Raw genomic sequence first — 27,469 nt, 5'->3', positions numbered from 1 at the left:
CAAAACTTGGAAGGAACCAAAATGTCCCTTAGTAGGTGAATGAATAAATAAACTGTGTTATATCCAAACAATGGAAAATTGCTCAGCACCAAAAAAAAAAAAAAAAAAATGAGCTATGAACCCATGAAAAGACATGAAGAAAACTTAGATGCATATTACTAAGTGAAAGAAGACAATCTGAAAATATTTTATACTCACTGATTCCAGCTCTATGACTAAAGGCAGGACTATGGATACAGTGAAAAGATCAGTGGTTGTCAGCGATTAAGGAGTATAGGGAGTGATGACTAGGCAGAGCACAGAAGAATTTTAAGGCAGTGGAAATACTCTGTATGATTCCATAATAATGGATACTTGTTACTTTACATGGGTCCAAACTATAAATTTTCAACACCAACAGAGAACCATAAGGAAAATTATGGGCTTTGGGTGCCTCTGATGTGTCAAGGTAGGCTCATCAGTTGTAACAAATGCACTATTCTGGTGGAGGATGTTGATAACGGAAGAGGCAGTGCATGCGTGGGGGCCAGAGGTAGATAGGAAATCTCTACCTTCCCCTCAGTTTTTCTGAAAAACTTAAATTGGTCTAAAAAATTAGTCTCAATTTAAAAAAATCATGGTTTTATGACATCATTTCAGTTACTTTACGGTGATACGTCCTATAAATAGTAGCCTTGGAAGCACAGCTGGTGGGGGCACATCCCATCCATGTTATGCTGCCCCCTGGCATTGCCAACAGCATTCAAGCATCTAACTGAAGCTCTCACTTCTCTCTGGTTGTCCAGATCTATCTTTTATATATTTCATCTTAACTCCTATTACAAAACTCTGAACAGATAAAGTTGGCTGAAAAAAAAAAAAGACTTCATGATATGGAATTAAAAGTAATATATGTTCATTAAAAAATGCAAAAATCTCTGGGGCGCCTGGGTGGCTCAAGCCGCTGCCTTCAGCTCAGGTCATGATCTCAGGGTCCTGGGATCGAGTCCCGCATCGGGCTCTCTGCTCAGCAGGGAGCCTGCTTCCCTCTCTTTCTCTCTCTGCCTGCCTCTCCATATACTTGTGATTTCTCTCTGTCAAATAAATAAATAAAATCTTTTAAAAAAATGCAAAAATCTCAAAGAAAAAAAAATAGAGTCACAATACATAAGCACAACCACTAATGAAATGTCAGTGTTTTCTTCCCATTTACCTTCTCTGCATTGAACTGTTTGTGCAAAACAGATTAAGAACCCTATCAGCAAGAAGATAACCATGAAATCAATAAACAAAATCCCATCAAATATAATTGAATTTGGAGAGCCATGGCCACTTTCAACTTTTCCTCCTAGATTCTGCCCATCTTAGTTCATGGTAACTCCATTCTTTTATTTTCTCAGATCAAAACCACTGTAGTCATTCTCAACTCTTATTTGTTTTTTCCATTTTCTCATCTGACCTGTGAGCAAATCTTGCCTTTTCTACTTTAAAATTGCTTCCTGAATCTGACTACTTCTTACATTCTCTAGGACACTAACCTCTCACCTTCACATTTACAATAGTGTCCTAACTGTTGCCCTTGCGTTCTCTCCCTATACCCCAGTTTTGTTGTCCTCAATTCAGCCACTAAGTCAGTTCATACATGTCCTCTGTTCCAACTCTCCAGAGGGGTGATTTTACCTGGAGTAAAGTGGTAATTACAATGACCAAAAGGGCTTATATGGTCTGACCCCCATTATTGCTCTGACTGTATTATCTACCACTTTTCCTCTTGCTTATTCAGTTGCAAACACGTTCATGTGCATGATCGGACACCCTACCTTGGCACCTTGGCACTTGATGTTGCCTTTACCTGCCCGTCCACAGGAACCCGTATGGTTTTTGCCCCATTAGGTCTTAACTGAAATGCCACCAGCCTTTCTCGGGTACCATGTTCTGAAAACTTTTGCCTCCTCCAACCCTGATTTATTTTTAACATGGTCATTATCATTATCTACCAAGCCATATATCTGAGTAAAAACATATATGTGTATGTGTATAAGTATTTGTCTGAGTTATTGTGTGCATCCTCCCCAACTGTGGCGGACAGAGATTAGGGTGGCCACATGATCCCCATCCTTGCTGTTCACGGTCTGTTAGCCTGTACAATCTCTTCCCCTAGAGTGTGGGTGAGGCTCTGACTTGCTTCTAGCCAACAGAATACAGCCTAGATGAAGGGATTTTGCCGCTGAAATTAGGACCTGAAATCAGTTGTTTTCATTTGATAAAACAGGAGATTATCTTGGAGGAATGTAGCTTCATCAGCAAAATCTCTTAAGCAGAGCAGTTGAGCCCTTCCTGAAGAAAAGTTCTCCTTGCGGGCTTGATGAAGTAAGCAGCCATGTTGAGGGTACCCACATGGCATGGACCTGCAGGCAGCTTCCGGCACCTGCTAGCAGCCTCTGCTCAAAAGCCAGCAAAAAGCTGGGGTCCTAAGTCAAACAGCTGCAAGGAAATGAGCTCTGTCAACAACGTGAATGAGCTTGGAAGTGGATTTTTCCGTCCTTGAGCTCCAGATGAGAACACAATCTGGCCAAGACTTACCTTAAATGCAGCCTCTTGAGACCCTAACAGAGTTTTGAGCAAAACTGTGCCTGACCTCCTGACCCACGGGAACTGTTAGATAATAAATGTGTGTTGTTTTAAGCCACTTAATTTGTGGTAATTTGTTACACAGCAATCAAAAATTAATACACTGATTAAAAGCTAATCTCCACAAAGACAAGGTTTTGCTCTGTTTTTACTGGACCAGGTGTCCCAGTAAGTGTGGAATAAATGTTTCTGCACCATTGAAAGTATTAGGCAAGCTGGTTCGATCTTCCATAGGCATTTACCTCCTATCAGGATCCACACTTTGGGCTGTTGTTACTAGGCACCTGCTATCACTTGAGCAGTCCGTGGTCTCCCCTGCTTCTGGACTTTTCATTTGTACTCTCTCTTAAGTCAAGTGCTTTCCACCTTCCCCCCCCCAAGTTCTTACTGTTCAAATTCTACCCAGCTCTTGTGCACACCTTCAGCAGATACAAGTTGGTTTACCATCTAGGAGTGATGTTTGAATAACACAAACTAAAAACTATAAATCAGATTTTAGAATTTTTCTGAGGTCTAAATTTAAAGCCATTCTTCAAATTCCAAAAGTTCTTCTGAAATCAACTCAAATTATTTGGCCACTAATAAGCAGATATTTTCAGGTTCATATGTTCATTGCTTCTAATGCCCTAGTTTTAAAAACATTATTTTAAATGTGTCTGTATAGTTGGTGTATGTATGTGTGTTTATAATTTATATGGATATAATTATTATAAATAATACTCACTACTTATTTACCAGGTATCACACTATGTTCTACCTCCTTTAGTCTTTTGAATATCGAAACAACCCCTAGGGCATTTTAATTCTTTTTGCTGAGGGGAAAAAGCTAGGGAGCTAAGCTGTGGTTATTTTAGGTAACTTCCTGAGGACCACACAACCAAATGACAGAGCTGGGAATGACAGATTTGTGTGAATTCAAAGCCAATTCTTTCTCCAGTACCTTAATTATCTTCCCAATTAACTAAAAAGTTACATGAAACAAAGAGATACAGGATCAAAATATTTGTAAACAAGTATTTCCCATGCTCTTAGATACATATATACTTGTCAAATATAGCTATTTATGTTTGATTTTGCTATCTTCCCTTTAAAGGCTTATCAGGTTAGACATTTTTAAAGCTACTGATGCAAGAAAAAGAAATCAACCATAATTTCGTAGGCACATCTTAGAAAGAACAAATTACACATGAGCTAGTAGAAAAAAAAAATGTCTATGCTGGCCATTAGTGAGAAATGAATGAAGGAAAGAATGAAGGGATTGTCTTTCCATCAAATTTCCTGTGAATGAGGGGTACCTGGGTGGTTCAGTTGGTTAGGCATCTGCCTTTGGCTCAGGTCATGATACTAGGGTCCTGGAACTGAACCCTACAACAGGCTCCCTGTTCAGTGGGGAACCTGCTTCTCCCTCATCCTCTGCTCCTCTCCTCCCCTCAATGAATAAATAAAATCTTAAAAAAATAAAAAAAAATAGGGGTGCCTGGGTGGGTCAGTGGGTTAAAGCCTCTGCCTTTGGCTCAGGTCATGATCCCAGAGTCCTGGGATTGAGCCCCGCATTGGGCTCTCTGCTCAGCAGGGAGCCTGCTTCCCCCTCTCTCTGCCTGCCTCTCTGCCTACTTGTGATCTCTGTCAAATAAATGAATAAAATCTTTTAAAAAAATGTTTAAAAAAATCAGGGGTGCCTGGGTGACTCGGTCAGTTAAACGTCTGCCTTCAGCTCAGGTCATGTTCTCAGGGTCCTGGGATTGAGCGCTGAGTCAGACTCCCACTCATTAAGGAGTCTGCTTCTCCCTCTCCTCTCTGTTTGTGCTCTCTCCCTTGCTGTCTCTGTCATTATCTCTGTCTCTCTCGCAAATAAATAAATAAAATCTTAAAAAAAAAAAAAATCCAGAATCATAACATAGACAACTGGGTCAATAAAGCCCCATCTTTTTTTTAATTCTTTTTTTTTTTTTTTTAGATTTTATTTATTTATTTGATAGACAGAGATTACAGCTAGGCAGGGAGGCAGGCCGGGAAAGAGGAGGAAGCAGGCTTCCCGCTAAGCAGAGAGCCCGATAAAAGCCTCGATCTCAGGACCCTGAGACCATGATCCGAGCTGAAGGCAGAGGCTTTAACCCACTGACCCACCCAGGAGCCCCGAAGCCCCATCCTTTCTAACTCCCATCAACTTCCATAGAGTACCATTTCCTGTCCAATCACCTCTATAAACTATACACTCCTAGAGAAATTAAAGAACAATATTTGGGATGCACTGAAAGAGCATTTAGTGATATAACTTATTGTAACAGGAGTCTGCTTCTCCCTTTCCTTCTGCTACTACCTCCCGTCACTCATGCTCACTCTTTTTTATAAAGCACTCTCTGTCTCATGCACTCTCTCGCCATCAAGAAAATAAAGTCTTTAAAGAAAAAATAAATTTTTAAAAATTAAAAAATTTCCTATGAATGACAAAGCAAGTAAAAGAAGAAAAAGGTTGGGGCACCTAGGTGGCTCCGTAGGTTGAGCATGGGACTCTTGGATTTTAGCTTAGGTCATAGTCCCAGAGTCACAGGATCAAGTCCCATATCAGGATCCCTGCTCTGTGTGGAGAGTGCTTGAGATTCTCTTTCCCTCTCCCTCTGCACCACACCCCCTTCCCGCTCATGATCTCCAAACAAACAAACAAACAAACAAATAAATAATCTCCTTTTTAAAAAAAGTATATGAATTGGTGGTCAAAATATTAACTGACCTAGCTAAAGAAATATGCAAAGGTATGGACTAACCACTGCACACACTAAATAAACAACTATGCATTTCTATAGTAGTTAATTCTATTTATAAATAGTCCAAGCACCACTCCCTTTCTTCATATTCTTGTGGACAGAGCTAAAGGGAATAAATCTTCTACATACTGGTCACAGGATCAAAGTTAAATTCTACTTTGTACTTCTGACTCAGAATTGTAATTACCTGGTTTATAATCTAAGTAAAAAGTTGAAGATCAATTTTCCATTCTGTGTGTGCTTGCATATATTTGTTTAAAGCTGTAGGTTCAGCCAGCAGTACAGGCATAACATAGAAGGACAGTTACTATGCAAATTTATGGCATCTGACTTACATAATGAAGCAGTATAACAGAAAAACTTCCAACAAGCCTTCTAGATAAAGAGAAAAGTCACAGGGTTACAAGCTGATGTTGCCAAAATATACAACACTGATTTATAAAAGAAGGGATTAACTGCTTCAATGACACTGATTCTAATGATAGCTTCAAAGAAAAATGATGAGAACATTGTGTCCTTATAACATAATCGTCCCTGATTCCTACTGAATGTAGTCACTGAGGGCATATTTATTAGGTTTTTATCCTCCTTATGTGGGGCAAAGAATTAGTTCCATTAATACTATGATAAATAGTAAAAATTTACATAAAGTTCTAATGTAAAGAAAACACAAATATGAAATTCACAATTAAGAATTTAAGAACCGGGGGCGCCTGGGTGGCTCAGTGGGTTAAAGCCTATGCCTTCGGCTCAGGTCATGATCCCAGGGTCCTGGGATCGAGCCCCACATCGGGCTTTCTGATTGGCAGGGAGCCTGCTTCCCCCTTTCCCTCTGCCTGCCTCTCTTCCTCTGCCTGCCTCTCTGCCTACTTGTGATCTCTGTAAATAAATAAATAAAATCTTTAAATAAAAAAAGAATTTAAGAACTGATAACTAGGTTTTTTAAAATTTTGAATTTAAATTAAAAAAACATACAAATTGATGACTAGTAATTTTTACTTTTCTTGAACTCTAAAAAGAAGTGGAAGAAAAGGTTGGTTCACAGGTAAAATGTAGATAAGGAAATACTTGCCCAGTCTTTACCATATAGTTATTGACCTCTGGTCAGAGAAGACTTGTTCAGTTTTATCAATGGGAATTCAATGATTAAAATAATAATGATGATGATAATACTCTAATAATAATAGCAGCAATAATAATCTAATTATGGAGTACTAATAGTAATACAAACAAGGATAGTAACCAAAATGTATCAGGTGCTTCTATGTGCTATCCTTTGTGTCATTAAATTTTTGCACAAAACCATGTAAGCAGATAGTATTAACACACCATGTTAAGGAAATGTTTTCTTGGCAAATCACAGTCAATATTTACTTTTGAAGAATCGGTGGCCTGTGTGCCTAGATGGACAGGACAGGTTCTGGAAAGAGTAGATGAGCAGCCAGAAAGATTTTGCCATTTTGTCTTCCCTCCCTTGAATCATAAACTAAAGATAGTTCAAAGGTAACACTGAAGCCACTAGTCTTCAAAACATTTTTTGCAGTCAAATTGACAAGAACTTTTTTTTTTTTTTGTCTTTACATTTTTCAAAGTAGCTTTGCTATACTGCATCTCTATTTTTTATCTAAATTCCTTGAGGTTGGTTGAGTATTGCTATCATTACATGGAAGAAAATGTTGCTAGATAATTAAGAGTTACAGTATCAAACTGTCTGAGTTTGTATCCTGACTTGTTTACTTATTAGTTATGTTAATTGACAGGTTTTCAACTTCTCTGTAACTCAATTTTTTAATTATAAAAATAATAGTAGCTACATCCCCGTTACACTGATATGAAGATTAAATGAAGTAAAAGGAGTAGGGCATTTAGAACACCATAAAATCTCAGTGCATATTAACTTCCATCAAACCTATTTTACAGGTAAACAATGTGAGGCACAGAGTCTTGTGTCTAAGAATTCATAATCATGACTTTTAGGTCCAACATTATTTGCTCCTCTGTGACAGTTGTTCTCAAACTTGACTTTTGGATCCTGAGGCAAACCAAAGTATTAATCCATGGGATCTTTCATTTCATATAAAATGATAAGAATGGCATCTAATATTTATTGAGCATGTACTGTATGTTACACAATGTGCTAAATCTCTTACGCAGATTCTCCTTTAATCCTCAAAATTCTATTAGATAGACCTTAATACTTCAGCCATTTATAGACAAGGAATGCAAGACAAATAATATTTAAGCTGAAAAATACAGTAAGTTTCTGAGTTAGAAATCAAATTCAGGCAATGTGGTTTCAAAGCTCAGGTCTTAGCCACTCATGTTCACCTATTGATTAAAATAAGTAAATGGACAGCATCTCACCACTAGAATTCATCACACTCAAAAGCTGGACATACTACACTGTTCTCCACTATCCTATCATCAAAGAACCCCAAATGTAATGTCATTCTATAACCCTACATTCCCACTTATTTGTACCATGGCTACCTTAAAGAACCCACATTCTCTGCTTCTGGAGCATTTAAGATAAACTACCATAGTATACCCAAGAGTAGATTCACTTAGTGGAATTATTTTCTTTCATACATATAATTATATCTTCCCTCATTAGAGTGTGAAAATGCTATTCTTTGATTTTAATATTTTATTTTTTTGGCATGTGTATTTCTGAATTTCATTAAATATGTGTAAATTACATTTCCTCATTTTGTTTTTAGGCTATAATCTCAAGAAACAATATAAGTACCCATCATATAAACTTTATTTAGTGCCTATTTAAATGCAAAATGTATTAGGATGGATGATATCTAGTATCCTGATACTAATATTTTATTCCTCATTTCTTAAATTTACATGACTTTTAAAATAAGAAATATATTCAGGTGGTGCAGAAATTTAAAGGTGTTAAAGAATATTTACTTAATGTTAAAATCTTTCCCATATTTCTTTCTCCTAGTTACACAATTTGCCTTCCCATAGGCAACGATATATTAAATTCTAATTTATCTTTCCATATATATATATATATATAAAATGAAGGAAGATATATGTATATATATACACACAGACACACACATAAACATAATGTGTGTTCCAGATATTAACACACATTATGTTTATGTGTGTGTCTGTGTGTATATATATACATATATCTTCCTTCATTTTTATACTCATATGCCTTGTATGGTAGCACCAAATTGTTTTCCAAAGAGTTTGTTCCAATTTACTATTGCTACTAAATTATAAAAGCACCTGTTTTAGTCTTTCCACTGATGTTAGCAGCATGTTTGCGTTTACATTTCATGTTTAAATAAGGTGACATATTGCATATTCTGGGTATGTTAGCAGGCTGCTCAGCACCCAAGTTAAATGATAAAACCCTTAATTTAAAAGAACAAAACCATGTCCATTAAAAGTTTAGTGATGAGAATAAAAATTTTTTCACAGTTGCTTAAGACCTGAGATAATAAACATATACCCCCAACTTTTTGGAAGTTCTGGGAAGATAAGTTTTAATCATCACAGAAGGTCAAATCATATTTTTCAGCTGTAGGAAAAAATCTCAATAATATCAATAGTTTTATTTCTATAGCATCATCATCTCTTATGGATAACTGATAAGGCATTTTAATCAAATCTTTACCTTAAAAGCCTAAAAAGAAAAATCTCAAATGGAAGAATCTCTGTCAATAACTTTCTGTAATTTTTTTACTTGCTGAAAAACCAACTATGTGGCCTAATTTTTCTTTACAAACATATGCAATATAACTTGTCCAACAATTCTATGAAGTTAATGGTATCAATGCAAATTTAAGCTGAAACTCAACAGTATTAACTGGCACCAGGTGACACAATTAATATGGTATGGTAAGTAAGTGGATAGGTTAAGTTTCCCACAAGTACTAGTCACAAAATAAACAAAAGCATTATTGAATGAATGGATTAAATATGCAATAGATGTATAATCACACTATAGCCTCCTAAAACAAATGTCTTACCTCAAAAGCAAATGACAAAGAGGGAATGAAAGGCTTCAGATGACCGAATTTATACAACATTAGGAATACCAAGCAACGGAAAGTTTCCAGAACAGCCGCCTTAGGTCTGAAATAAATGTCATAAATGTGTATTAGCTTTAAACACACTCTTCATATGTTTACATGTTATAGCTGATACAGTGATACACATTTCTTTTAATTCTCAAGAAATACACAGAATTTTAATGTATTTGAAGAGCATGTGCCTCTGAAGCTGTTTGAAAACAGCCATTAAACTGAGAACTAAAATGCATCTTTTAAAAGAAAATCTGTTCTTCATCAATGTACTGCTCAGTTTGAGCTTTGATGAGTTAGGGTGAAGCATACTTTCAACTAATAAAATACTAAACAACTAAATTTCTAGGATTTAAGGTAGACAAGACTCCTGTCACTCACCTAATAGCATTATACTTCATTCATGTAAAAAATGACTTGTAAGGAGGACTAATACAGTTAGTCACTCTAATATCATGAATTGTCAATTTCTGAAATATTGGGAAAATGGATTATATGTAATTATGCCTATATGATGGGTAGAATAATTATAGACATTTAAAAATTATTTTGTGATGAATATTTTTGTACATATGGTATTCTTAAAATTCAAACTCTAAGTTAAATAAGCATGTTTTTTATGTATCTGAAAGAGTATTTGATGTCATGTAAAGATAAACATTTATAAATTATCTTGTAATAACAGGAATGAATAGCTACTTTATCAGCTTAAAATAAACTTCATATATATTCATCTAATGTTTCTTGGATAAATGTTTTTGTAACAGATAAATACTACTGTTATGACAGGTGAATTTTCTAATTAAAATATTCTTGAATTAATGTCATAAAACAGATATATTATTTACTTAATTTAGAAATAGAGGTATAAAGAGAAATATAAAGAAAATCTAAAGTAATATATTTATTTAACTCAAGTATTTTTTCTGCATCTAATAATTATGGCTGTTTCTTTAAAATTGAATATAATATTTTTAGACAAAAAAGCAAACACTTTTTATGAAGTACTTTAAACTCAGTTAAAACAGGGTAATGGTTTATGATTTGTTTGCATTCAAGTAACGTGACTTATCTTTCTGTGAATAAAATATTAAAAATTTTTACCTTCTCAAATAATGCTATATAGTTAGTATAAACTAGTTTTTTTTTTTTTTAAATCAATATCTGGGGAATTTCTGACAGAAAAAAAATTCTGGATAAAAAAGATATGGTCCATATATACAATGGAGTATTATGCCTCCATCAGAAAGGATGAATACCCAACTTTTGCATCAACGTGGATGGGGCTGGAGGATATTATGCGGAGTGAATAAGTTAAGCAGAGAGAGTCAATTATCACGTGGTTTCGCTTACTTGTGGAGCATAAGGAATAACACAGAGGACATTGGGAGATGGAGAGGAGAAGGGAGTTGGGGGAAATCGAATAGGGAGTAGAAGTATGAGAGACTGTGGACTCGGAGGGTGTTGGAGGGGAGGGGGCTGGGGGGCTGGGTGAGACTAGTGGTGGCTATTATGGAGGGCACGTATTGCATGGAGCACTGGGTGAGGTGCATAAAGAATGAATTTTGGAACACTGAAAAAAAAACAATTAAAAAAATACGCAGTTTGATGACTTTCAACAAATAAACAATCTTGTAACTACCATTCAATATCAGCATCGCCAAAGATAACTCTTTCCTTCCTCAATATTTCCATCTTCCTCTGGGAAAGAATAGCTACCTTTTAATGGTAATCATATCCTTTTTAAATCTTTTTTTTATAAAGATTTTATTTTATTTTTATTTTATTTATTTATTGGGAGGGGCCGTGGGGGGAACACACAAGCAGGCAGAGTGGCAGGCAGAGGCAGAGAGAGAAGCAGGCTCCCCACCGAGCAAGGAGCCAGATGTGGGACTTGATCCCAAGACCCTGGGATCATGACCTGAGCTGAAAGCAGTGGCTTAACCGACTGAGCCACCCAGGCATCCCACCATATCCTTTTTAAATTAATATTTTACCACATTAGCATAAATTCTTTAAAATTATTGATTTTTTTTTTTTTACTCTTAACAGATGGGATTATATTGTACACCACTTTTTGTACCTAACATCTTTCATTTACTCTTGTTAATGAGATACACCTATGATGTTGCATATAGTAGCAGTTCATTCTTTTCACTGTTGTAGAGTCTTCCATTGTGTAAATATACCAATATCCATGTATCCATTCACTTCTTAAAGGACATTTGGATTGTTGGCAGCATTTGTTTATCATAAAAAATGCTGTCCAAACATTCTTTTATATGTTCAAATTTAGTAGAATTTTCAGTCTTTCAAATTAGGTATCACAATATAAATTCTCTCTTCAGTGTGTGAACATTTCAATAGGGATTGTCAATACTTTTAGTCATTTGGGATAAAAGGTGTTTGCTATTCACAAAATTTGCAAATGGCATTTTCTATTTGAGAGTTTTATTTTTTACTGTCTTAATGAGAGTAAACTGTTGAAGAATTGATTTTCCTAATGTTAATTACAGCCTAATTAATCACTTTTATCTTTATGACTAGGCATTTTTGTGTACCATTTGATATTATTACCTACTCTAAGGTTATAGAGATATGTTACTATGCTATTTGTTGGAATCTATATTAGTTTTCCACTCACTTTTAAATCCATAAGCGCTGACCCCAGAATTAACTTTTTATGGTGTGAAATATTTGTCAAGTTTATTTTTCTTATTTCTATGTGGAAATCCAATGTTTCCAAGACCATTTATTGAAAAGACAGCTTTTTCCCACAGCTCTGCAGGGACACCTTTTTCACAAATCAAGTCTATATAAATGAATAGATCTGTTTCTAAATTCTGTTCCAATCTTTGTGGCAGTAAAGCATGTCTAATTACTGTAGCTTTATAATAAGTCTTGACAGCCAGTAGAGCAATTACTGCCATTTTTTTTTTTTTTTTAACCTCAGGACTGTGTTGGCTATGATAGGGCCTTTGCATTTCCATATACATATATCTTAGAAAGAACCTACCAAATTCCAGGAAGAAATTTCTTACAATGTTAATTTCAACTGTATTAAATATATAAATAAATTTGGTGAGAAGTCATAATTTTATAATACTGAGCATTCTAATCTATGGATATAGTTATCTCTCCATTTATTTAGTTCTTTAGTTATTTTTCATAATATTTCAATAGTTTGATCATGTTTTAAAGAGATTTTTTACTCATTTCTTCAAAGTTCTTATTTTAATCTCAGTTAACCTACAGTGTTGTATTAGTTTCATGGGTACGATATTGTGATTTGACAACTCCACACGTCACCTGGGGCTCATCACAAGTGTGCTCCTTAATCTCCATCACCTATTTCATGCATCCTCTTTGGTAACTAACTGTTATCTCTATAATTAAGAGTCTGTTTCTTGCTTTAACTTCCTCTCTCTTTTATTTGCTTTGCTCATTTGTTTGTTTCTTAATTTCACATAATAGTAAAATTACATGGTATTTGTCTATGACTGACTTATTTCACTTAGCATTTCACATATTCTATCCATGTTGTTGCAAATGGCAAGATTTCATTTTTTTTTAATGTGGGAATAATATTCTAATCTCTATACACTATATATATACACACATATATGTATATATATGCATATATATACCAACAAATATAATATAATAATATATTATACATCATATATAAAATATATATTATAAATTATATATATTATAAATTATATATCTATATATATATATCTATATATCTCATCTTCCTTATCTATTCATCAATCAATGGACACTCCCTGAGCAGCTTCCATATCTTGGTTGTTGTACATAATGCTGCTGTAAACATAGGGGTGCATGTATCACTCTGAATTAGCATTTTTGTATTCATTGGTTAAATACCTAGTACTGCGATTACTGTTTTTCCACAGAGGCAGCACCAGTTTGCATTCTTATCAACAATGCAAGAGGATTCCTTTTTCTCATATCCCCATCAACAGCTGCTGTTTCTGATGTTGATTTTAGCCATTCTGATAGGTATGAGTGGTTTCACATTGCAGTTTTGATCCTCATTTCCCTGACGACAAGTGATGATAAGCATATTTTCATGTGTCTGTTGGCTAACTGGATGTCTTTAGAGAAATACCTGTTCATGTCTTCTGCCCATTTTTAAATTGGATTATTTGTTTCTTGAGTGTTGTGTTTTGTAAGTTCTTTATGTATTTTGTATACTAACCCTTTATGGGATATATCATTTGCAAATATATTCTCCCATTTCATAGGTGACTTTTAATTTTGTTGATTATTTCCTTTGCGTGCAGAAGCTTTTTTATTTTTCTAAGATTTTATTTATTTATTTATTTGACACACACAGAGAGAGAGAGAGACAGAGGGAACACAAGCAGGGGGAGTGGGAGGGAGAAGCAGGCTTCCTGCCAAGCAGGGAGCCCAATGCGGTGCTTGATCCAAGGACCCTGGGATCGTGACCTGGCCAAAGGCAGATGCTTAATGACTGAAGCACCCAAGTGCTCCCGTGTGCAGAAGCTTTTTATTTTGATGTAGTGCTAACAGTTTATTTTTGGTATTACTTACCTTGCTTCAAGGGACTTAGCTAGAAAAAAGTTGCTATGGCCGATGTCAGAGAAGTGATTTCTCTTTCAGGACTTTTATAGTTTCAGTCTTACATTTAGGTTTTTAATCTATTTTGAATTTATTTTTGGTGTAAGAGAGTGGTCCGGTTTCATTCTTTTGCATATAGCTGACCAGTTTTTCCAACACCATCTACTGAAGAGACAGACTGTTTTTTCCTCATTGGATATTCTTTCGTGCTTTGTTGAAGAATAATTGACCATATAATTGTAGACTTATTTCTGGGTTTTTATTGATTTATGTGTCTATTTTTGTGCCAGTACCATACTATTTGGATCACTAAAGCTTTGTAATATAACATGAAGTCCAGAATTGTGATGCCCCCAGCTTTGCTTTTCAAGACTGCTTTGGCTCTTCATGGTTTTTTGTGGCTCCATATAAATTTGAGAATTTTTTGTTCTAGTTCTATTAAAAAAGAAAAAAGCTATTGGTATTCTGACAGGGATTGCAGTGAATGCACAGATTGCTTTGAGTCAACATCTTAACAATATTAATTTTTCTAATCCATGAGCATAGAATATCTTTCCATTTCTTTGTGTTATCTTCAATTCCTTTCATCAGTGTTTTACAGTTTTCACAATACAGGTCTCTCATCTCTTGGTTAGGTTTATTCCTTCGTACTTTATTATTTTTGATGCAGTTGTAAATGGAACTGTTTTCCTAATTTCTCTTTCTGCTGCTTCATTATTGGTGTATAGAAATGCAACAGATTTCTGTATATTAATTTTATATCTTTGACTCTACTGAATACGTTTTTTGGTGGAGTCTAGGATTTTCTATACACAGTATTACATCATCTGCAAATAGTGAAAGTTTTACTTCTTCCTTAACAATTTGGAGGCTTTTTATTTCTTTTTATTGTCTGATTGCTGTGGCTAGGACTTCCAGTACTGTATTGAATAGAAGTGGTGAGAGTGGACATCCTTGTCTTATTCCTGACCTTACATGAAAAGCTCTGTTTTGCTCTACTGAGGATTGCATTAGCTAGGAGTCTTCTGTATATGGCGTTAATGATGTTGAGGTATGTTCCTTCTATTCCTATATTATTGAGGGTTTTTATCTTGAATAGATGTTATACTTTGTCAAATGCTTTTTCTGTATTATTGAAATGATCATATGGTTCTTATTCTTTCTCTTACTGATGTGATATATCACGCTGATCAATTTGTGAATACTGAAACACCCTTGCTACCCAGGAATAAACCCCACTTCATGCTAGGCAACAATCTTTTGAATGTATTATTGGATTCAATTTACATTATTTTGTTGAAGAATTTTGAATCTATGTTCATCAGAGATATTGGCCTGTACTTCTCTTTTTTGGTGGGGTCTTTATCTGATTTTGGCATCAGAGTAATGAGGGCATCATATCAAGAGCTGGGAAGTTTTCCTTTCTCCTCTATCTTCTGGAATAGTTTGAAAATAATAGGTATTAACTCTTCATTAAGTGTTTGGTAGAATTCTCCTCAGAAGCCATCTAGTTCTGGACTTTTGTTTGGTGGGAGTTTTTTTTGATTATTGATTTAATTTCTTTTCTGGTTATCAGTCTATTAAAAATTTTCTATTTCTTCTTGTTTCCATTTTGGTAGGCTATATGTTTCTAGGAATTTATCTATTTCTTCTAGGTTGGCCAATTTGTTGGTATACAGTTTTTCATAATATTCTTTTATAATTTTTTGTATTTCTATGGTTTTGTTGTTATTTCTCCTCTCTCATTTGTAATTTTATTTACTTGAATCCTTTCTCTTTTTTGCTTGATAACCTGGTTAAAGGTTTATCAATTTTATTGATTTTTCAAAGAACCAGCTTCTGGTTTCATTGATCTGTTTTATTGTTTTAAGTTTCTAGATCATTTATTTCAGCTCTAATATTTATTATTTCCTTCCCTCTTCTGGTTTTAGGCTTTATCTATTGTTCCTTTTCTAGCTCTTTTAAGTGTTAAGTTGTTTAGTTGAGATTTTCTTGCTTCCTGAGGTAAGCTTGTATTGCTATAAGCTTTTCTCTTAGGATTGCTTTTGTTTCATTCCAAAGGTTTCGAACCATTGTGTTTTCATTTTCATTTCTTTCCATGTACTTTTTATTTTTTTTAATTTTTTATTTTTTTATAAACATATATTTTTATGGGGTAAGGTCTGTGAATCACCAGGTTTACACACTTCACAACACTCACCAAAGCACATACCCTCCCCAATGTCCATAACCCCACCCCCGTCTCCCAAATTCCCTCCCCCCAGCAACCCTCAGTTTGTTTTGTGAGATTAAGAGTCACTTATGGTTTGTCTCCCTCCCAATCCCATCTTGTTTCATTTATTCTTCTCCTACCCACTTAAGCCCCCATGTTGCATCACCACTTCCTCATATCAGGGAGATCATATGATAGTTGTCTTTCTCTGCTTGACTTATTTCGCTAAGCATGATACGCTCTAGTTCCATCCATATTGTCGCAAATGGCAAGATTTCATTTCTTTTGATGGCTGCATAGTATTCCATTGTGTATATATACCACATCTTCTTGATCCATTCATCTGTTGATGGACATTTAGGTTCTTTCCATAGTTTGGCTATTGTGGACATTGCTGCTATAAACATTCGGGTGCACGTGCCCCTCTGGATCACTAGGTTTGTATCATTAGGGTAAATACCCAATAGTGCAATTGCTGGGTCATAGGGCAGTTCTATTTTCAACATTTTGAGGAACCTCCATGCTGTTTTCCAGAGTGGCTGCACCAGCTTGCATTCCCACCAACAGTGTAGGAGGGTTCCCCTTTCTCCGCATCCTCGCCAGCATCTGTCATTTCCTGACTTGTTGATTTTAGCCATTCTGACTGGTGTGAGGTGATATCTCATTGTGGTTTTGATTTGTATTTCCCTGATGCCGAGTGATATGGAGCACTTTTTCATGTGTCTGTTGGCCATCTGGATGTCTTCTTTGCAGAAATGTCTGTTCATGTCCTCTGCCCATTTCTTGATTGGATGATTTGTTCTTTGGGTGTTGAGTTTGCTAAGTTCTTTAAAGATTCTGGACACTAGTCCTTTATCTGATATGTCGTTTGCAAATATCTTCTCCCATTCTGTCAGTTGTCTTTTGATTTTGTTAACTGTTTCCTTTGCTGTGCAAAAGCTTTTGATCTTGATGAAATCCCAATAGTTCATTTTTGCCCTTGCTTCCCTTGCCTTTTGCGTTGTTCCTAGGAAGATGTTGCTGCGGCAGAGGTCGAAGAGGTTGCTGCCTGTGTTCTCCTCAAGGATTTTGATGGATTCCTTTCTCACATTGAGGTCCTTCATCCATTTTGAGTCTATTTTTGTGTGTGGTGTAAGGAAATGGTCCAATTTCATTTTTCTGCATGTGGCTGTCCAATTTTCCCAGCACCATTTATTGAAGAGGCTGTCTTTTTTCCATTGGACATTCTTTCCTGCTTTGTCGAAGATGAGTTGACCATAGAGTTGAGGGTCTATTTCTGGGCTCTCTATTTTGTTCCATTGATCTATGTGTCTGTTTTTGTGCCAGTACCATGCTGTCTTGATGATGACAGCTTTGTAATAGAGCTTGAAGTCCGGAATTGTGATGCCACCAACGTTGGCTTTCTTTTTCAATATCCCTTTGGCTATTCGAGGTCTTTTCTGGTTCCATATAAATTTTAACATTATTTGTTCCATTTCTTTGAAAAAGATGGTTGGTACTTTGATAGGAATTGCATTAAATGTGTAGATTGCTTTAGGTAGCATAGACATTTTCACAATATTTATTCTTCCAATCCAGGAGCATGGAACATTTTTGCATTTCTTTGTGTCTTCCTCAATTTCTTTCATGAGTACTTTATAGTTTTCTGAGTATAGATTCTGTGTCTCTTTGGTTAGGTTTATTCCTAGGTATCTTATGGTTTTGGGTGCAATTGTAAATGGGATTGACTCCTTAATTTCTCTTTCTTCTGTCTTGCTGTTGGTGTAGAGAAATGCAACTGATTTCTGTGCATTGATTTTATATCCTGACACTTTACTGAATTCCTGTATAAGTTCTAGCAGTTTTGGAGTCGAGTCTTTTGGGTTTTCCACATATAGTATCATATCATCTGCGAAGAGTGATAATTTGACTTCTTCTTTGCCGATTTGGATGCCTTTAATTTCCTTTTGTTGTCTGATTGCTGAGGCTAGGACCTCTAGTACTATGTTGAATAGCAGTGGTGATAATGGACATCCCTGCCGTGTTCCTGACCTTAGCGGAAAAGCTTTCAGTTTTTCTCCATTGAGAATGATATTTGCAGTGGGTTTTTCATAGATGGCTTTGATGATATTGAAGTATGTGCCTTCTATCCCTACACTTTGAAGAGTTTTGATCAGGAAGAGATGCTGTACTTTGTCAAATGCTTTTTCAGCATCTATTGAGAGTATCATATGGTTCTTGTTCTTTCTTTTATTGATGTGTTGTATCACATTGACTGATTTGCGGATGTTGAACCAACCTTGCAGCCCTGGAACGAATCCCACTTGGTCGTGGTGAATAATCCTTTTAATGTACTGTTGAATCCTATTGGCTAGTATTTTGTTGAGTATTTTCGCATCTGTGTTCATCAAGGATATTGGTCTATAGCTCTCTTTTTTGGTGGGATCCTTGTCTGGTTTTGGGATCAAGGTGATACTGGCCTCATAAAATGAGTTTGGAAGTTTTCCTTCCATTTCTATTTTTTGGAACAGTTTCAGGAGAATAGGAATTAGTTCTTCTTTAAATGTTTGGTAGAATTCCCCCGGGAAGCCGTCTGGCCTAGGCTTTTGTTTGTTTGGAGATTTTGGATGACTGTTTCAATCTCCTTACTGGTTATGGGTCTGTTCAGGCTTTCTATTTCTTCCTGGTTCAGTTGTGGTAGTTTATATGTTGCTAGGAACGCATCCATTTCTTCCAGATTGTCAAATTTATTTGCGTAGAGTTGCTCATAGCATGTTCTTATAATAGTTTGTATTTCTTTGGTGTTAGTTGTGATCTCTCCTCTTTCATTCATGATTTTATTTATTTGAGTCCTTTCTCTTTTCTTTTTGATAAGTCTGGCCAGGGGTTTATCAATTTTATTAATTCTTTCAAAGAACCAGCTCCTAGATTCGTTGATTTGTTCTATTGTTTTTTTGGTTTCTATTTCATTTATTTCTGCTCTGATCTTTATGATTTCTCTTCTCCTGCTGGGCTTAGGGTTTCTTTCTTGTTCTTTCTCCAGCTCCTTTAGGTGTAGGGTTAGGTTGTGTACCTGAGACCTTTCTTGTTTCTTGAGAAAGGCTTGTACCGCTATATATTTTCCTCTCAGGACTGCCTTTGTTGTGTCCCACAGATTTTGAACCGTTGTATTTTCATTATCATTTGTTTCCATGATTTTTTTCAATTCTTCTTTAATTTCCCTGTTAACCCATTCATTCTTTAGAAGGATGCTGTTTAGTCTCCATGTATTTGGGTTCTTTCCAAACTTCCTTTTGTGGTTGAGTTCTAGCTTTAGAGCATTGTGGTCTGAAAATATGCAGGGAATGATCCCAATCTTTTGATACCGGTTGAGTCCTGATTTAGGACCAAGGATGTGATCTATTCTGGAGAATGTTCCATGTGCGCTAGAGAAGAATGTGTATTCTGTTGCTTTGGGATGAAATATTCTGAATATATCTGTGATGTCCATCTGGTCCAGTGTGTCGTTTAAGGCCTTTATTTCCTTGCTGATCTTTTGCTTGGATGATCTGTCCATTTCAGTGAGGGGAGTGTTAAAGTCCCCTATTATTATTGCATTATTGTTGATGTGTTTCTTTGATTTTGTTATTAATTGGTTTATATAGTTGGCTGCTCCCATGTTGGGGGCATAGATATTTAAAATTTTTAAATCTTCTTGTTGGACAGACCCTTTGAGTATGATATAGTGTCCTTCCTCATCTCTTATTATAGTCTTTGGCTTAAAATCTAATTGATCTGATATAAGGATTGCCACTCCTGCTTTCTTCTGATGTCCATTAGCATAGTAAATTCTTTTCCACCCCCTCCCTTTAAATCTGGAGGTGTCTTCGGGCTTAAAATGAGTTTCTTGGAGGCAACATATAGATGGGTTTTGTTTTTTTATCCATTCTGATACCCTGTGTCTTTTGACTGGGGCATTTAGCCCATTAACATTCAGGGTAACTATTGAGAGATATGAATTTAGTGCCGTTGTATTGCCTGTAAGGTGACTGTTACTGTATATGGTCTCTGTTCCTTTCTGATCTACCACTTGTAGGCTCTCTCTTCACTTAGAGGACCCCTTTCAATATTTCCTGTAGAGCTGGTTTGGTGTTTGCAAATTCTTTCAGTTTTTGTTTGTCCTGGAAGCTTTTAATCTCTCCTTCTATTTTTAATGATAGCCGATCTGGATATAGTATTCTTGGCTGCATGTTTTTCTTGTTTAGTGCTCTGAAAATATCTTGCCAGCTCTTTCTTGCCTGCCAGGTCTCTGTGGATAAGTCACCTGCCAATCTCATATTTTTACCATTGTATGTTACAGACTTCTCTTCCTGGGCTGCTTTCAGGATTTTCTCTTTGTCACTGAGACTTGTAAATTTTACTATTAGGTGACGGGGTGTGGGCCTATTCTTATTGATTTTGAGGGGCATTCTCTGAACCTCCTGAATTTTGATGCTCGTTCCCTTTGCTATATTGGGGAAATTCTCCCCAATAATTCTCTCCAGTATACCTTCTGCTCCCCTCTCTCTTTCTTCTTCTTCTGGAATCCCAATTATTCTAATGTTGTTTCGTCTTATGGTGTCACTTATCTCTCGAATTCTCCCCTCGTGGTCTAGTAGTTGTTTGTCCCTCTTTTGCTCAGCTTCTTTATTCTCTATCATTTGGTCTTCTATATCACTAATTCTTTCTTCTGCCTCATTTATCCTAGCAGTGAGAGCCTCCATTTTTGATTGCACCTCATTAATAGCTTTTTTGATTTCAACTTGGTTAGATTTTAGTTCTTTTATTTCTCCAGAAAGGGCTTTTATATCTCTCGAGAGGGTTTCTCTAATATATTCCATGCCTTTTTCGAACCCGGCTAGAACCTTGAGAATTGTCATTCTGAACTCTAGATCTGACATATTACCAATGTCTGTATTGATTAGGTCCCTAGCCTTCGGTACTGCCTCTTGTTCTTTTTTTTGTGTTGAATTCTTCCATCTTGTCATTTTGTCCAGATAAGAGTATATGAAGGAGCAAGTAAAATACTAAAAGGGTGGCAACTACCCCAGGAAAATATGCTTTAACCAAATTAGAAGAGATCTCAAATTGTGAGGGGGGAGAGGGGATAAAAAGAGGTTCAAAAAGAAAGAAAGAAAAAAAAAAGAAAAAAGAAAACAAAAGAAAAAAGAAAAAAAAAAGAAAAGAAAAGAATTAAAAGAAAGAAAACAAATAAGAAAAATATAAAAAAGAAAATATATATATATTAGATAAACTAGTTTAAAAACATTAAAAAAGAAAAAGGTAAAAGTTAAAAAAAAATTTAACCAGAAGGCGAGAAAAAAGAACAAAAAATGAAAAAGAAAAAAATTAAATTAATTGCAAGACTAAAAAAAAATCACAGGGCAAAAGCCATGAGTTCCGTGCTTTGCTTTCTCTTCCTCTGGAATTCTGCTGCTCTCCTTGGTATTGAAACCGCACTCCTTGATAGGTGAACTTGGTCTCGGCTGGATTTCTTGTTGATCTTCTGGGGGAGGGGCCTGTTGTAGTGATTCTCAAGTGTCTTTGCCCCAGGCGGAATTGCACTGCCCTTATCAGGGGCCGGGGTGAGTAATCCACTCGGGTTTGCTTTCAGGAGCTTTTGTTCCCTGATCGCTTTCCATAGAGTTCTGGAGGATGGGGAATACAAATGGCGGCCTCCTGGTCTCCGGCCCGGAGGAGCCGAGAGCCCAGGGCCCCACTCCTCAGTGCGCCCTCAGAGAACAGCGCCCAGTTACTCCCGTCTGCCTGACCTGTGGCCGCGCTCCGAGTTCACCGAGCCTGTGACCGGTTCAAGGTAACACCGAGCTGTGAGCTTACTGTCGGCTCTGTCTCTGTGGCCGGCTTCCCGTTCTAATACCCGCAAGCTCTGCGACACTCAGACACCCCCGATCCTTCTGTGACCCTGCGGGACCTGAGGCCACGCTGACCCCTCGTGGGCTTCGCCCCGGTTTAGCCTCTGGAGCGATGTCCCTCAGCGGAACAGACTTTTAAAAGTCCTGATTTTGTGCGCCGTTGCTCCGCTGCTTGACAGGAGCCAGCCCCTCCCGCCCCCCGGGGGTCTATCTTCCCGTCGCTTTGGATTCACTTCTCCGCCGGTCCTACCTTTCAGAAAGTGGTTTTTCTGTTTCCAGAATTGCTGTTCTTCTTCTCTTCGATCTGCCGATGGATTTTCAGGTGTTTGCAATCTTTAGATAAGCTATCTAGCTGATCTCCGGCTAGCTGAAGCAGCCTCAGCCTGCTACTTCTCCGCCATCTTGACTCCTCCCCCCTCTTTCCATGTACTTTTTGATTTCTTCTTTTATTTCCTGGTCCATCTATCTATTGTCTATTAACATGTTATTTAATCTCCATGTATTTGTGTACTTTTAAGATTTTTTTTTTTTTTTTTTTTTGGTTTGTGGTTGACTTTTAGTTTCATAGCATCGTGGTCAGAAAAGATACAACTTTAATCTTTTTCAGTGTTTTGTGGCTTGTTTTGTGGCCTAATATGTGATCTATTCTGGAACATGCTCCATGTGCACTTGAAAAGAATGTGTATTGTGCTGTTTTAGGATGGAATGTTCTGAATACATCTGTTAAACCCATCTGGTCCAGTGTGTCATTCAAAGCCACTGTTTCAATTGATTTTAAACTTAGATGACCTACTGATGTAAGTGGGGGTATTAAAATCCCCTACTATAATTATATTCTTATCAATTAGTTCCTTTAACTATTTTATGTATTTGGGTGCTCTCACATTGGGTGCATAAGTGTTTATGATTGTTATCTCTTGTTGGATTATCCCTTTTTTATTGCATAGGGCCCTTCTTTGTCTCTTGTTAAAATATTGATTTAAAGTCTATTTTCTCCAGTATAAGTATAGCTACTTAGGGTTTCCTTTGACACTCATTTGCAGAATAAATGTATCTCCATTTCCTCACTTCCACCTTCAGGTGTTTTTAGGACTGAAATGAGTCTCTTCTAAACAGCCTATAGATGAGTCTCTCTTTTAAAAATCCATTTTGTCACTATTTTGTCATTCTATGTCTATTGCCTGGAGTGTTTAGTCCATTTAAATTTAAGTAATTACTGACAGATATGTATCTATTGCCATTTTATTACCTATTTTGTGTTTTTTTTTTCCTGAAGATTTTCTCTGATCCTTTCTTGTCTTATCTGTTTAATGGTTTGCCAGTTTTCTTTAGTGATATATTTGGATCTCTTTCTTTTTATTCTTTACATATTTATTAGTGATTTTTGATTTGTGGTTACCATTTGGTTTGTATATAATTTCTCTTACATATTATGTCATCTGTGTCAAGTTGATGGCCATTTTAGTTTGAACTCATTCTTTCTTTACTCCTCTCCTCCTGATATTTTAAGTATTTGGTGGCATATTTTACGTGTGTGTTTGTGTGGTCCGTGACTGATATTTTACAAAAATATTCATTTTTGCCACTTTCGTGTTTCCTACCTTAGTACTGTTGTCAGGGTTGGTCTTTCCTTTCCACTCAAAGAATCCCCTTCAATATTTCTGGCAGGGCTGATTTAGAGGTCATGAACTCCTTTAGTTTTTGTCTGGGGAACTCTTTATTTCTTCTTCTATTTTGAATGATAACCTTTCTGGATAGATTATTCTCAGCTGTGGATTTTTCCTATTCAGCACTTTGAATATATCATGCAAATCCCTTCTGGCCTGGAAAGTTTCTGCTGAAAACTCTGCTGATAGTCTAATGCGGTTTCCCTTGTAAGTAACTATCTTTTTTCTTGTTGCTTTTAAATTATTTCTTTACCACTACATTTTGCCATTTTAATTATATGTCTTGGTATTTGTTTGTTGGTGTCTTGCTTTTGTTGTTTCTGGGAGTTCTCTGTGCCTCTTGGATCTGGATTTCTGTTTCCTTTCCCAGATTAGGGAAGTTTTCAGATACTTTCTCTTCAAATACATTTTCTGCCTCCTTTTCTTTCTCTTCTTCTGGGACTCCTAAAATGCTAACATTATTACATTTGATGAAGTCATTGAGTTCCCTAAGTCTAAATTCCTTTTGCATATTTTTTTTCTCTCTTTGTTCAGCTTGATTACTTTCTATTATTCTGTCTTTAAGGTCTTGTTCCTCTGTTTCTTCCAGCCTGTTGTTCATTCCATCAAGCATGTTCCTAATCTCATTTATTGCACTGTTCATCTCTGACTGGTTCTTTTTTCTGTTGTGTCTTCCACTCTTTTCTCTGGTCCAGCAAGTAGCATTATGATCATTGCTTTAAATACCCCAACAGCCATGATATTTATATCTGTTTCACTTAGATCTCTGGCCATGGCCTTGTCCTTATCTTTCATTTGGGACAAATTTTTCTGTCTTCTCATTTGTCTAAGTCTCTGTGCCTATTTCTCTTTTTTAAAGAAGTCAGCTATGTCTCCTGTTGTTGAGGGTAATGGGCTTACAAAGTGAGGGTCCTGTAGTGCCCCGCCATGTAGTGTCCCTTGTTCTCTAGGGTCTAGTACTTCCAGAAATATCTCCAGTGTGTGCTGCATGTGCTCTGCTGTTTTGTCCTAGCCATATTTTCTTTCATGCCAGTCATCTCTAGAGGTTTTCTTTGCCTGTTATAGGCAGTGTATGGTCCCTGGCCTGAATGTGGTGTATTTTAACCAGGTGTGCTCTAGTGTGCTTGGGAGGTAAAACCTGTTAGCAGTGTCACCAGAAATGAGATGTCACAAAACTCTCTGGTTGGGAGATGTAGTATGAGTAAGGATTTTGGCTGGGTTTCTATGCAGAAGGAGCACTGGGACTGGGGCAACCTAAGCTGGAAGGAGGGGCTCACTAAAGCATGGGGGGTAGGACTTGGTTTAAGTAAGTTGGAAAACCAGTGTCTTTGCTTCTCTCAGGTGGTCCTGTTCTTATACTGAGGGGCAATGGAGGGAAATGGCACCTGACAGTTTCTTTGTTCCCAGTGGGGTCTCTCCAAGGATGCTGCCTATCTGGGACAACAAATAACCTCCTTACTGTGTGACCTAGGCAATTTTCAGATTGCTGTTTCCAGGCTTTATGTCTTCAAGCTGTCAGCCCTACCTTTTTTCCAAAGAGTAGCACCAATGCCCCAATGAACCAAACTTGCTGATCTTTAGAAGTCTATGCTTTAAGCCCCTTTCATTGCAAAAACATAAAATTTGACCCCTCTCAGTTTCCAAGCCAATTGCTATGGGATTTATTTTCCCTATACACTTCCCTGTGTGTTAGTTTGTCTCTCACCCTTCTCTTCCATGATGTTTCCCTCCCCACTACAGGGATCAGCAACCATTTTTCTTCTAAACTGCATCTTTGCATTTCCTACTTTCTTCGACAAAGCCTCTTCTCTACCTTTATTTGTGGAGTTTTTTCTGCCAGACATCAGGTTGATTTCTGGGGTATTTTGGATGATTTGATATTATCTTGTTGTATTTCTTAGACAAGGTGAGCCTAGGGTCTTCTTAATCTGCTGCCACATTCCCACAGTCTATTCATTTTTTAGGATTGCTTTTTCTTACTTTTTAATGTATTTTGCAATTGCATAAAGTTTCTTATTTGCTAGTGCATAAAAATGTAGTTGATAGCCATTTTTCTAAAATTTTCCCCAAATTCATCTATTAATTTGAAAAATTTTCCACTAAATTCTTTGGATTTTTTCATTAATTCATTAGTTATATTTATTAATTAATATAAACTATTTTTTAATTGAGCTATTAATTTCTTTCAAATCCTTATGCCTTTTATTTCTTTTTCTTTCCTTCCTCCATTGATTATTTGTAGCAGAATGTTAAATAATAGCATATCCAACTCATTTTCAACTTAAAAAGAAAATTTTCAACATTTCACTATCACATGTGAAGCTTCCTGTAGAAGTCTGTATCAATACCTTTTACTTCACTTTTATTTTTGCTATATAATATTATAGGTTGGCTGTAATTTTTCTTTCAGCACTATAAAAACATCATTCCCTTCTCTTTTGGCTTTTACTGCACTAGATTGGAATTACTTATCTATATCTCAGTATGAGCTTCCAAATAAGGCCAGAGGCAGTTTAGATTTTAAACTAATTATATACAATAAGATTGATTTAAAATACCATAAGATATATTATGACAAAATTGATAGCCTGCTTTTTGGCCTGTTTACCTGTATGCATGGGGACAAAAAAAATCTTCATTAAGAAAATGAAACTAGGGGCGCCCGGGTGGCTCAGTTGGTTGAGCAGCTGCCTTCGGCTCGGGTCGTGATTCCAGGGTCCTGGGATCGAGCCCCGCATCCGGCTCCCTGCTCAGCGGATAGCCTGCTTCTCTCTCTCCCCCTCTCCCTGCCGCTCTGCTTACTTGTGCTCTCTCTCTAGCTCTCTGTCAAATAAACAAATAAAATATTAAAAAAAAAAAAAGAAAATGAAACTATACTATTGCTATTAGCTTATTGCTACTTTTTGTAAGGGAATGCAACCAATAGAACTGCGATCTTTAAAATGTGAGATCCTGATTCTCTAGATCTGGGTAATAATTGCAGAGGGAACTGTGATTCATTTTTCCATTTTCTCTTTTTATGACTCAGATTGAACTTTATTTTTAGTCTAGAAAAGTAGGGATAGAGAGCCAAACAAAATAAATAATAAACACAACCTTTAAAGTATTGGAGAAAGTTAAGTTTGAAGTTCTACACAGTTTGCTTACAATTATGTGAAATGCCATCAGATGCATCACTCTACACTAAGTGTTTATAGGTTGTAAATATTCTAAACAGTTCTATTAACTAACTAAATGAGCTGATGTTCATTTCTGACTTGATGATCTAAATCCTGATAAAACTCCAGAATCTGCTGCTATTCCAGAACATCCATTAAGCTTTCTTTGGGAAAGTGACATACCATCGATATAAATTAAGTGTACGTTTTCTCGACTTTCATTTGTACAATTTCTTGAGAGGAATGCTACTGGTTACATACCTGATGAACAATTATACTATAACAAAGATAAAATCTTAAGAATGACTTAATTGTTTACAGTTTTTCACAAAGCTACAATATTTGTAAATTCTATAATATGTAAATTCAGGAGTTGCATTTCTTGGGTTTGTGTTGGGTTCTATTTATCACTATCTGCCTGTCTCACTTTCTTCATCTGTAAAATGGGCTTTATAGTAATTCTTATCTTAGAGCATTGTTGTAAGAATTAATAACATATTCCATGGCACATATTAAGTGCATAA

The 27,469-nt window shown here is 36.3% G+C and overlaps 1 protein-coding gene across 2 annotated transcripts in view; it reads right to left on the bottom strand.

Moving 5' to 3' along the window:
- AGMO (alkylglycerol monooxygenase) overlaps positions 1-27,469 on the bottom strand; it is a 356,760-nt gene that overhangs the window by 134,241 nt on the left and 195,050 nt on the right. For both annotated transcript variants that reach the window (XM_082693027.1, XM_082693028.1), the window contains exon 12: positions 9,377-9,482. In XM_082693027.1, coding sequence (XP_082549153.1) covers positions 9,377-9,482 — 106 coding nt within the window. The remainder of the gene's footprint in view (positions 1-9,376; positions 9,483-27,469) is intronic.

Source organism: Mustela nivalis (genome assembly GCF_964662115.1).
Source record: "Mustela nivalis genome assembly, chromosome: 12".
In the NCBI taxonomy this organism is placed as follows: Eukaryota; Metazoa; Chordata; class Mammalia; order Carnivora; family Mustelidae; genus Mustela; species Mustela nivalis.
This window is presented reverse-complemented; position numbering and strand designations above follow the sequence as displayed.